This window comes from Eucalyptus grandis, chromosome 8 (assembly GCF_016545825.1).
Source record: "Eucalyptus grandis isolate ANBG69807.140 chromosome 8, ASM1654582v1, whole genome shotgun sequence".
Taxonomy (NCBI): Eukaryota; Viridiplantae; Streptophyta; class Magnoliopsida; order Myrtales; family Myrtaceae; genus Eucalyptus; species Eucalyptus grandis.
Genome location: NC_052619.1, coordinates 49,848,107 through 49,860,595, shown reverse-complemented (window position 1 = coordinate 49,860,595; position 12,489 = coordinate 49,848,107). Strand labels below are relative to the sequence as shown.

The window sequence follows — 12,489 nt, the reverse complement described above, 5'->3', positions numbered from 1 at the left end:
TCTCCGCGCGCCTCTATCCCTTTTGCAGGTCGCCGTGCTGCCCTCCGACGCCCAGCCAACGACTGCAGCTCCGCCTGTCCGATCCACTCGCGCTCACGCCTCGGCCCTCTCGCCGGCGACTGCACCATCAACTCCGCTCGAGCCCTCTTGTTGCTGCACGCCCAAGCAAAGCCACCTGCTGCCTCCCTTGTTTTGTTGCAGGTCCGGTTATCACTCGCGCCTCGCCGGAGCTCCGACGAACAGCCCTTGTTCCGAACCAGGACCCATCATCCTTGGCGAACCATCATCGCAGTTCAGCCATTACTGCTTCCTCGCCATTTCTTCAAGTCCACCGTGAGTTAGACTATGTAAATCTTTTAGATATTTGGTTTCATAGTTTTTTATCTATTTATTATTTTCATTCTAACCTGATTTGTTTTGATTTATTATCCAATTATAAAATTTGTCATATTAAGTCATGATAATAAAAAATATTGAGCCACGAGACGTCGGGTTAGATTTTTTATTATTTTGACTTTTTTTATGACAAATTCATCAATTGCTTTGCATCATTGAAATAATATGTCATTGATTTATATTGATGAATTTTCAATAGGACATATTTTGGTGTGTTATTTGTTCATCACATGTCATGCATTATATGTCATATCTAGGATTTAGGTATTTAGGTCCATATGCATTTCATATTTAAAGCTTTGCATTTTGATTTTTAGATTCATATAGGATTAGGTTAATTTTCCTTTAATAAAAAAAAAAAAAAAAAGTTATTTAGGTTATATAGACTTCATAATGTGCATACCACATGTTGCACTTTAGTTAGAGGGTCATAGATTAATGTTTTAATATTCTCGTCGTGCAATTTTTTAATAAAAAAGGCCAAAGATTATTATTGCATCATTATGTTGTTTTAATAAGAATTATTAAGTAATTTAAAAAAAAAAACACAAAAGGTAATTTATTTGGTTAGTTAATAAATTAGTTCATAATTAATCCCATTTCATATCATCATTGTTTAGTGTAGGTTGCATATATGTATAAAAAAGAATCATAAAAAAATCATAAAAAGAACATGCATATAGAATTATTATGTCATTCATCCCATATCATGAAACGCATGCATCTTTAGGATTATATAAACTAGATTGGATACATATAGTGATAGTTCAAGTTATGCCATGTGAATCGCAGTTAGCTTATCATTAAAGTAAAGCTCATGCATATCAAATTTAGATTAAGATTGCATATAATTAACATTTAAAAAAGAAAAGAAAAGAAAAATTAGGAGTCATTGTCATTTAGAAATCATGTTTAGGGCATGCATTTTCATTAGCATTTTTGTAAGTTTTTCTTTAGAGAGTGGACCTTAATCAAGTTGTAGTTCATAATTTCTTACAATTTATTATTTCAGTCGATTGAATGTTATTTCATTGATTGTGCACCCGCATGACCACCCTTTGCATGTTAGTAGCTTAGGTTAAAATTAATCAAGACATCTGCAAAATATTTTTGAAATAAAAGGTAACAAAATGACGTTAGATTTATCTAGTGTAATCATGTTCTCGGACCTATTGAATCTCTGGTTCGCAAAAGTAAGGTATTCTCACATACTTTACTTAGGTTTCTAACCAACCCTAATTAGTTAGTGGCGGCTCCAAATTGAATATAATTGTATGTTTAAATGAGTTAATTTCCTAGTATCAAGTCGCGATTGGTAGGACTTAGGAGGGTCCGTACCAAGTTTTCGGACTTAGTAATCCATTAACCTTCTTTAGGTAATTCACCCTCAAGAAGGTCGCGACAAAGTGATACAAATTATTATTTTTAAGAAAAATATTATTCAAGTATTCATTTTTTATGGAATAAATAGAGCCTCAATCAATTGAGAGGATTGCAATTTTTTTGGTCCAATTTACCAAGAAATTATTGCATCTGAACCCCAATTTTTAAGTTTCTGCATGTTAAACTTTTCAAAGCAAAAAAAAAAAAGGAGGGGGGTGGATGGGAAGACTATTCAAAAAAATTGATATTAAATCATTGCATGCAGGTGCAGGGAATCAACGGTGGTCGTCGGCCTAATTTGGTCTACTAAAGTAATTGGTCGGTGTGCCGAGAAGTAAGTGTGCGTTACGTTAGAAAAAGCGGACTTGGCCCGATGTGAATTTACGTGTCCCCATGTACAGGAGTGACTCGTCGGCAAACCGTTTCACGGTGACCCGGTATAAACTAAAAAAGATAAAGGACGTATAGAATTACTTTAAAAGTCTATGATCAGATTTTTTTAGGGAAGACAGATGTTGACTGTGCTGTCGTTCGAACGGGCCTTGTCAATTTTTTTGGGAATAAGTACATTAAGATTTTTATAATTTATCATAAAAGTGCGATTAAATCATAAAATTTTCAAAAAATATAATTGAGTTCTAAAATTTATCACGATAATATAATCGAGTCCGAAAACTTTTAAAAAGTATAATCAATAGAATGACTAGATTTGACCAATTGGACAAATTTTAGAACTTGAATGTTCTTTTTTAAAATTTTAGGACTCAATTTCATTTTTGTGATAAATTTTAGGACTTAATTACAATTTTTGAAAATTTTATGACTTAATTACATTTTTATGATAAGTTTTAGGACTTTAATACATTTTTCCCTTCTTTTTTTTTTTTTGGTTGTCATTTGCCTTATTCTAATATTGCATATAATGGGTCAATTTGGGTTGGACTCCTTTTCAACCCAAGCCAACCCAAAAACCCAACATAACTCACATTGAGATGAAAGTATGAGTTGTGTTATAGAATTCCCACGTTAGAGAGTCGACGCGGTGTGAAGTAATTATATCCTAGTTGATCATAACTTATTAACTTAAGCTTTTAAGTAAAAATTGGTCTAATTAAATATGTTGACGAACTTGAAGTTGGGCTCTTTTTTGATGATTTCTCTATTAAAGATATCAGATTTCTATTGCGTGCTCTCAACAAATGTCATTAGAGCCAATAGTAGATTGGTTAGCCCCCAATTTGTTATAACGTTTAATGAATACCTCAAAAATAGGATTCGGTGACCAACACAGTTTTCGGGTGGTGTGCATTGTGGTATAGCAACGCGGGCTCAACATAGATGAAGTTGGGCACTAATGGAGATTCAAGTTATGCAGAAGGATTCCTAGATTAATGGAGAGCCAACCTAACACTAAGCTCATACGTGAGAGGGATATTGTTGAGATAAATGTGAGTTGTGTTAGAGAACTCCCTCATCAATGAATTGGTGTACTAGAGAAATTGTTTTAAGTTTTTGAGTGAATATAGGTCCAACTAAATATGTTATTGGGCATGGATTTGGGCTCCCTCTTGGCAATTTCCCTAGTGAAGATATCGGATTTCTACTATGTTCTCCCAACAACCCACCTATGTGATGGTCTTAGCTGCTCGTTCTTATGACTTTTATATAGATGAATAGATTCAAATAAGTGGCATTAGAAAGGTGCCTTCAATTTGAGAGAGATTATCTAACAAACATTGTGTAACATCCAAAAATTCCTATATCAATTACTAATATGTACTAAGTGAATATGATAAGTGTCAGAAGAAGAAATTCCAATTGCATTATTGACTTTATATTGCGCAAAAGATTCAGAATGTATTTTTGTACTTATAACATTCGGAATGTGATTCTATTAGGATGAAATCATCAAGCATTGGTATATAGATTGATTTTACAGTCATGGTGAATCACATACTGCAATAGTGATTATTATTAGGGATTGTTATATTCTGAGTACGCGTATTGGAGGATTTTCATGTTAGCAATTTATTTAGTTGAGATTCTCCTAGTGTCTATGCTCTTTCACCAAATATTTTAGTCAATTCAAAATATTTTCTAGATTTATTCATTTTTAGAATGTACACTAATTTTCTTGGTCATTTATTGAAATAAAAAATATATTGGTAACTTATCAAAATATCTTCATTAAGCAACCCAAATGTGGCCATGCGTAGTGTTTTTACTTGACCACATTTCCTTCATTATATATAAAATATATATATATATATATATATAGAGAGAGAGAGAGAGAGAGAGAGAGAGAGAGAGAGAGAGAGAGAGAGAGAGAGAGAGAGAGAGAGAGAGAGAGAGAGAGAGAGAGAGAGAGAGAGAGAGAGAGGGCATCATTGGCCAAGCACAATGCATGAATGAGTATGCGTTATTTGAATTATAATCATTTCAAGTATTAACGGGAGATAGAAAATACTTTGACTTGTGTTTCTCAGCAGTTAAAAACAATACACTTGAGTTAACTTTGTTTAAAAATAATGATGACATTTGGGTTTAAAAACTCTTGGTGGACAACAGAGAGAAGTATACAAATTGAAAGGAAGAAAGATACTAGAAGTGTCATAAGTTATGTACGGTGCTTGCTTTAGTGTTATTCTCTTCAAATTAAAAGGTTATAAGTGGCATAAAATTTGAGTAGCTAAATGATATGATGAGTAGAGAAAGCATATGATTTCCTAAGTAGATGCATAAATAAGAATCAATTTTTGATTTAAAATCATTGAAGCAAAAGGGTGGTCATGCATGATGTAAATTTATATGTTAAATGATGGTTAAAAATGAGGAAGATGTGATCAAGTAAAAACACTAAATATGGCCACATTTGGGTTGCTTGATGAAGATATGTCATAAGTTATCAATAAATTTTGTATTTCACTAAATGACCAAGAAAACCGGTGTCCATTATAAATACCGATAAATCCAAAAAATATTTTGAACTCACTAAAATTATCAATGAAAGGTAATGGATGGTTGAAGAATCTCAACTCAGTAAATTTCTAACGTGAAGATCCTTTGATATGCATATTTGGAGTATAACAGTCCCTGATAATAATCATTATTATGATAGTGATTCACCATCACTCCATTAAATGAACCTATGTGCAAAGGCTCAATAATTACATCCTAATAGAATCACATTCCAAAAGTCACAGATACGGAAATACATTCTGGATCTTTCACACAATATAAAGTAAATAATCCAATTGGAATTTTTACTTTTGACATTTATCGTCTCAATTTCCTACATATTAATAACTGATGTAGGAATTTTTGAATGTCACACATTGCAAGCCCCTTATTGAGAAGATGACTAATAAAACCATTGCTGGCAGAGTTGAGTTGATCGAGTCTGTTCTATTCTTCGGAGAAGGTTATTCAAACGGGGGAGTAGAAATAATGTTGGTTTTTCTAGAAAGAGAGATGCGAAGGCTTGTGGAACTAAGGGTGAGTTGGCCCGCGATCGGCTTACTGAATAATAGAGGAGGTTTAGGCAATCGAAGACTTGATGAATGGAATGAGGCTACTGTTTTGCATTCCATGTGAACTCCTGTTACTGTCCCGAGTTTAAACTTATCTTTTGAAGGATTGTAGAGCGTGGGTTGCAATAATGGTGGAGTTGAGGGATTGGATTGGTAATGTTTGCAGAGCTTTATTATGGCCGGATCACTGGCGTCCTTTTGAAATCCTTACATGGAGAATTTCCCAAGAAGGGTGAATTATGATTCCTCTCCTCGTTCTAAGGCTAAAGTTGCCAATATCACAGGATTCTTAGTGGATTTGGCCTTCGGCCAGGTTAGTCTTGTTTCCATTCGAGCCTCTTTATGGACTCTTGTTTTCTAACACGAATTGACAAGATTTATTATTGTATTAGAATACTGTGAAGGAATTATGAGCATTCCTATTTATTTTTGTGAAGGTCTCCTTTTACCTTGATGTGATGGTAGACCTTTGCCACTCAAAACCTTTAATTTTTCTTTTTTGGTAATATTGTGTGTAAAATGATCTTAACATGTTAGAATAAACAGGTAAAATGGGAAGGATTCAAGATTTCGACTTTTAAGAAGTTTCAAATTATCATAAAAATCTCAATGGGAATGCGGAAAATGACTGCATTTGTTGATCTTCCTACCGTTAGCTAACAAATTTTCGCGAGATATACTCAGCGAGTCGATTTTCTTCTAAAGAAAAGTAAAACTTTTTAACATGAACAAAAAAAAAAAAAAAACGACATTGTTTTACATGGCATTGATCAGATAAAGATGGTAGTACTAGTTCGGGTCTAGCACTTGGAACCATGAGCACCGCCGAGTTATATCGTGCACATGAGAAATAGAACTTCTAGCCTTTTTAATTTTTTAATTTTTTGGTCTTGATTAAGTTTCTTTTGAAGTAAGAAAAAGCCAACTTTCTCATGTCAAGATCAGAACCCACGACCCAAGAAGGAAACCCTCGTAGTAAATGTAGACCCATAGATCCAGCCGGCAACTCGGCATGAGTTTTAACGAGCGCAAATGTATCAGGCAATTCTCTATTGTTTGTAAAGCAGGCTTTCTTTTCCTTGAGGTGAATATTGACTAACCTCTGCTATGCAGCGGATGTTTAAGGTGACTGACCATGCGTCACTATGAAATATACAGATCTTTAATACATAGCAGTAACATCTCGGTGATAATTGAGAGGGATTTTTCAGTCAATTCAAAAGGTGAGGTATTTTTGGATCATGCTATAATGGTGTGGATTGCGGGTTTGATAGGAGACTACAGCCCCAAAAGGGAATTGATTTTACAACTCAATTGGAGCACAAGAAACTTATTCTTAAGAAGGAGCAGTGCTACAACTGACAAGAAGAATCTCCTAACGCGATCAAGGAGTCGATTCGCTATGTTAGTATGGTACAGTCTTAGGCCAAGGAGAAGCATCAGCTATCAACAGAGTAAATTTTATTTTGCCGGAGGAGAAAGGAATATCATGGGGTAAAAATCGAGGCATTCCTAGTTAAACAAATGCCTGATGGCTAAAGCTTTTGACTACTAAGATGTGGAATAGATTGGAGGAAGATCCGACATTACCGTCCTTGTTGCAGAGTAGTCGATAACACCGTGCTCGACTCTGGTTTGCTGGAAGAAGAAGCTGTTGTAGAAACGCCTATCCTAACTGCAAAAGCCGGTTTTTTGGGAACCGGAAGAGTCGCACTTTCACTACCGAGCATGAAAACCGCATTTGACATCGTGGGACGATCACTCGGGTCTTCTTGCACGCATAGAAGCGCCACGTTTATGCACTTCAAAACTTGATCTCTGTTGTAAGTTTCGTGCAGCACTTGATCCATCAAGTCCAATGCTTTATTGTCATTCCATAATTTCCATGCCTGCACAATCGAAGCTAAAGTACATTCAGACAAAAGAGCGACGGGAAGTGGATAAAGCAAAAGAAAGGGACAGCAAATGGACTGTATTTACATGAGTAAGAAGGCTCATTGTTCCTTCGGACTGATAGAAGCCTGTGTTACGTTTTCCACTAACAATCTCCAATACAACGACACCAAAGCTAAAAACATCGGACTTGAATGAGAAAAATCCATCCAAAGCATACTCCGGAGACATGTATCCACTGCATTGGAGCATGAGCATAATAAGTTAATTCACCTGCAGTCAAATCATTAAATTTTCATTGCAAATATTAAAAGGTGATAATGTGGTGAGTGCCTTGTGTAGTGTCCAAAAAATTCTTTATCTAGATGAAGAAAATGGTACGTGCATCTACAAAAACTTACTATGTTCCAATCACCCTTTGCGTGCTTGCTTCAATTTGTTTTGCCTCAAATATACGTGCCAGACCAAAGTCAGAAATTTTAGGAATCATCTCCTCATCGAGCAAAACGTTGCTCGTCTTGAGATCTCTATGAATAATTCGCAGCCTAGAATCTTGGTGAAGATAGAGCATTCCTCGTGCAATTCCCAATATAATCTCAAAACGTATCTCCCAGGTCAGCAACGAACACCTTGTTCGATCTAGCAAGGTTTTTATTTTAATTTGTGAAGGTAGCAAAGTCTTTAAATCTAACAATGTCAGACTACTTAAATCTTTATGAAGAGAGAGATTGTGGAGTGCTACTACCTGTTGCAGCTAGCCCTGAAGCATACAAGGAAAAAGGAACACGAAATAAGGTGCTTACCAAATATGAAAGAATCTAAGCTTTTGTTGGGCATGTATTCATATAGTAACATTTTTTCATCCCCTTTGACGCAATATCCTACTAATCTGACGAGATTTCGATGCTGTAGTTTGGCAATCAAGACGACTTCGTTCTTAAATTCCTCTAAGCCCTGTCCTGATCCACTCGATAGCCTCTTTACTGCAATTTCCTGTCCTCCTGGAAAAGTAGCCTGAAACAAAGTTAAGGAACGGATTACTTCATCACAGTGACCTCGTCAAAAGCCCTATAGATGGTAGAAGAAGAAACCATTTTATTTACCTTGTAAACAGGCCCGAACCCACCTCTTCCAAGTTTGTTCTCGTCCGAGAAGTTATTCGTCGCTTGTAAAATAATTTCTAAGTCAAAAAATGGCACATCTATGCCTTTCTTATCTTCTTCCTCGAATTGGCATGAATCCATCCACATTTTGATCTGCTTCTCACTGTCGTATAGACGAAAGGCAAGATTTTCCTGAGTGCTTTCCCTGCTCCCTGAAATGCAACTCTAGTTACTAATTGTCTGCTATCTTATTATCGTGTATCTAATAATGACAGATAAAAAGTAGTTTGTGTTTGATTTGTGTTTGATTTGTGATTACCTTGCGTACTACCATGCTGCCTTCTCATGTAAAATAAGCCACCGAAAACAAGGATGAAAATTGCAGCAACGGCAGGAGCAACTATATATACAAGTTTCGCTTTCTGTCCTTTCTGCAATGATCCTCCTCCTTCAACGTTATTTACTAAGAGAAGAAAGTGTAAGTACTGTATTTTGGACAAAAGTGAACGAAAAATTTTGGACAATAGTGCATGTGTCACAATCCCTCCTATAGTCGATGAAAAAGAGCAAGTCTAGTTGGTGCAAGTTCAGGACTCTGTCATCACATTGCGTGTATAGACCATACTTGTGACTGCAACCATAAAGGCAGACGCTGTTGACTCCTTGACAGCGCAAACATATCTCGGGAATCTTGGGCAGGGGACAAACTATAGCTGTAACTGTTCTGGTCTCGGGCTCTTCTGGCATAACTATTATAAATTCCAGAACGCTGAAAATATAGACATTAACTGATTGGAATTTGTCAGTTTGCTTCTAGGAGGAGCAAATCATCCTAGGAGTACTCTACATGACAGACCATGTAGGTAGAAAATATCGATTTGGGGGCACGACAGAATCAATTATTATAATGACCATCAAAACCTAATGATTATGTTTCCTTCTAATCTGTCATTCATGAATACAGTAGCTAAAGTTGTGGGTCAATTCGCAAGATCAACATTCTCACCTAGAGAACAATTGACGCTGAAAGAATTCCAACTGAATCCGGAGTTGCATAGGCACCTTGTCGTTCCATCTAATGCATTATTGCAAGTTGCGTGTGGCCAATTGCAGTCTTTGGACGAATTGCAGAGTGGCTCTTTCGGAGTGCTCCACTCAATTTTCACTTCGACACCAAAAGAGTCTCCTGTGCTGAAGTCATTCTTTCCTCCGATGCACCCATCACTCACACTAAATGGCGAGGACTCGTTAAGTTGCTGCTTAATTTCCATCAAACCACTACCTGTGCAGTTGAATGCATCCTCGACTTGGATAGTAAATGTTCTAGTTTCTGGAGTGATGCTAGTGACTCTGTAGGGACCTTTGCCCGGTTCAAAATAAAGCTGGGCAGTTTTATTGTCGCAGCTAAATGCAGAGTATAACGGATCGCCACAGCTCCATCCAGTGCTTAAAGGGTAGGGGACTAAATTTGTGCCGCAAGTTTTACAACTCCTAGGAGATTCTATGAAAGTCAACATTGCACAAATATTAGCACTGGCGAATGTGCACATTCACCCGCAATTGAACTCTAATCATACATAATATTAATAGCTGAAATTGGGATAGCATCATGTGTTTTCCGTAAGCAGGTGGACTAGAACGCTTTTGCAGTCGAGATAAAATGTAAGTGCACAAAGTATGAGCAAAGTTTATGGCTTCATTAAAGCAGGCAAATCAGAAGCCACCAAGATAGTTAATAAGAAAGCAGCATCTCAAGTCAAAAGGTCCGAGGCATAAATAACTTTGGAAAGGAAACAAGGTCAGGTCAGAAGGAAATTAACCTATGTCTGATATCGGAACTCGGACATAGAGGTCGCGACCGTTTGTGGCAAACTCCTGAATATTGTTGAGATCGTCCAACCAAGTATAGCATGTCAAGGTGCCCGTCTCTGCCCTTGGGTGCAGATCCTCCCCGAATGAGTAAGCCTGGCATTTACAGGCACCAAGGCACTTTTGCCTGCATTGCTCCTGGCTGCCTACTGGAATCTGCATGTCCGGCGTCCTGGCTTTCATCATCTTCAAACTCAAGAAATCATGAGCACCATCGTCACTGTTCTTCACACATATTGACGACTTCCTGAGGCACCCCCCAGAGAAGTCCCCCGAGTTCCAATTATCTGGCTGCACCGGCTCGAACCCTGGCAAGCACCTGCACATAGTCTTATTGCCATTCTTGTCATTGCAGCCCCCAAACTGGCCGCATACGCTGAAGACACTGCACCGGCTTGCCGGCTCGAACCAGACTGGCTTTGACCCATTTCCTCGCCTGAAATACTGAATCCGGCCGTTGTAGTTCATAACCAATCGGCTGTTGTTGTACTTGTTGAATGAAGGCCAGGTTATGTTTTCGTAGGCCGAAGCCGGACTAGTCCCGGCTGGCGGCAAAGTGGGACCGGTTGTAAAATTGGAGAGCAAGAAAGAGATGACGTCCAACATCTGATCGGCTTGTATGAACTTACCGTAGACCCCACTTTTCCAGTAAGAAGACAGGTTTTGGTTTTGGATCACGTCGTAGTTGTTGTTGCCGCCTTGTTGATCCATTTGGAACGTGAAGCTCCCCCGTCTTGGGTCATCCTGGCTTGCCCAAGAAGTCAACATGAAGTTTTCAGTCATCAGCATCCCTGGAAGGAACGTGTCGGTCGGGTCATGGAAGCTCTGCCACACTTTATTCTGGCCTTCGATCAGAACCAGATTCCCTGAATCAAGAAGCTTTGCTAATCGGGTTGAAGAACTTGATGCGTCGGTCGACCAGATCGCTTGTCCTTCGTTTGACACCTTCAGGTTGCCATCCACAAGGTCGAATGATGCGTTGCCACGGACAATCGGGTTGTCCCGGTTGGCGACCCAGACGACGATCGGAGGGTCCGACCCGTAATACCATATTCCGACATATCTCCTGGAGTCAGAGGTCCCATTTGGAGAGAAGAAGCCAAGCTCGAACCGCTTGCCCGCGGACACGAGAGTGGTTCCTCCTGGGTATGTGATTGTGCCTCCTGCTATGGTGTCTCTGCTCAAGCAAGACGGAAGGAACATCCAAGACAAGAGCAAGCACGTAAAGTAATTGGAGCGTCGCATGGTAATAGCTGGAGCTCTTGAAATGGCGATGAGGTTAATGTCTCTTTGATTATGGGTCGCCATTGTTCCACCATTCACTGCGATAATACCTCATCCTCTATCATCATTCGGCGTAAGGTTGTCGGGCTTGTTTTTCTCTTTTCTTTCTTCCTCGGGAATATCATGTTTCATTGGGTTCGACGAATTATTGAAATCATGTTCGTCCTTTTTGCCAATCGAAGAAAAACAATTCCCACACAGAACGTTGACTACGTCAGAAAAGAAATACCCCACAGGCCCGTCTGAAAGAAAATGAGCTGTTAATATCACAATAAATTAAAAACAGTCACATAAGTATTTCTGTGGAGAAAATGTAGCCGTGAAATTAAGTTCGTATCATTCCGTGTGTGTGCATGAGAGAGAGAGAGAGAGAGAGAGAGAGAGAGAGAGAGAGAGAGAGTAGAGATGGCTAATTGAGGTAAAGACGGTCCTTTCTCTCCTTCGTCTTTTTTCCCCTTCCTTCCGTTCGCGCTCCTCTCTTGGCGAACTGTGGACCTGCCCAAAGTCATGAACTAATTGTGTTTATGGTGGGGCTGGGAAGTGGGAAACTCCTGACATGGGTTAAAGCTCGTAAGTCATGTCACGTACACACTTAATCTAAAATTGGACAATTAATTTGGACCTACTAAATTACAGACTCTCCATTAATAGAATCGTCACATAACAACTTACATGAAAAATTTACCGCACTAAAAAATGACACTAATCCGTCGGTCAATCCCTATCTCCATCCCATGTTCCATCTCTCACTGTCCTTTGAACAACCGCCATTGGTCCCCGTTATCAAACCAATCGACACCCCCATGTCGCCGTTCAGCCGCTGTCATCTTCTCCATCTTCAACTCTGCCTCGTTTCTCTCTCTACCATTGGCCAAGCATCTCTCTCTCTCTCTCTCTCTCTCTCTCTCTCTCTCTCTCTCTCTCTCTCTCTCTCCGTCCCTCCTAGCTTGTGCCCCTTGCCGTTGATGGGGCGGTGAGAGACCTCCAGATTTGTGAAGATTGTTGTCAATGGTGGGGACCATGAGGTGGTC

At 38.7% G+C, this 12,489-nt stretch overlaps 1 protein-coding gene across 1 annotated transcript; it reads right to left on the bottom strand.

Annotated features, from left to right (window-relative positions):
- Window positions 1-6,541: 6,541 nt before the first annotated feature.
- Window positions 6,542-11,763, bottom strand: LOC120287636 (G-type lectin S-receptor-like serine/threonine-protein kinase At4g03230). Its single transcript, XM_039300681.1, has 8 exons — window positions 10,126-11,763; window positions 9,312-9,806; window positions 8,625-8,768; window positions 8,306-8,517; window positions 8,006-8,216; window positions 7,604-7,841; window positions 7,290-7,440; window positions 6,542-7,198 (listed from the first exon to the last, which is right to left on the bottom strand). Exons 1-8 carry the CDS (start codon window positions 11,480-11,482, stop codon window positions 6,896-6,898), a joined length of 3,111 nt encoding a protein of 1,036 aa, XP_039156615.1. The 5' UTR covers window positions 11,483-11,763; the 3' UTR covers window positions 6,542-6,895.
- Window positions 11,764-12,489: the final 726 nt, after the last annotated feature.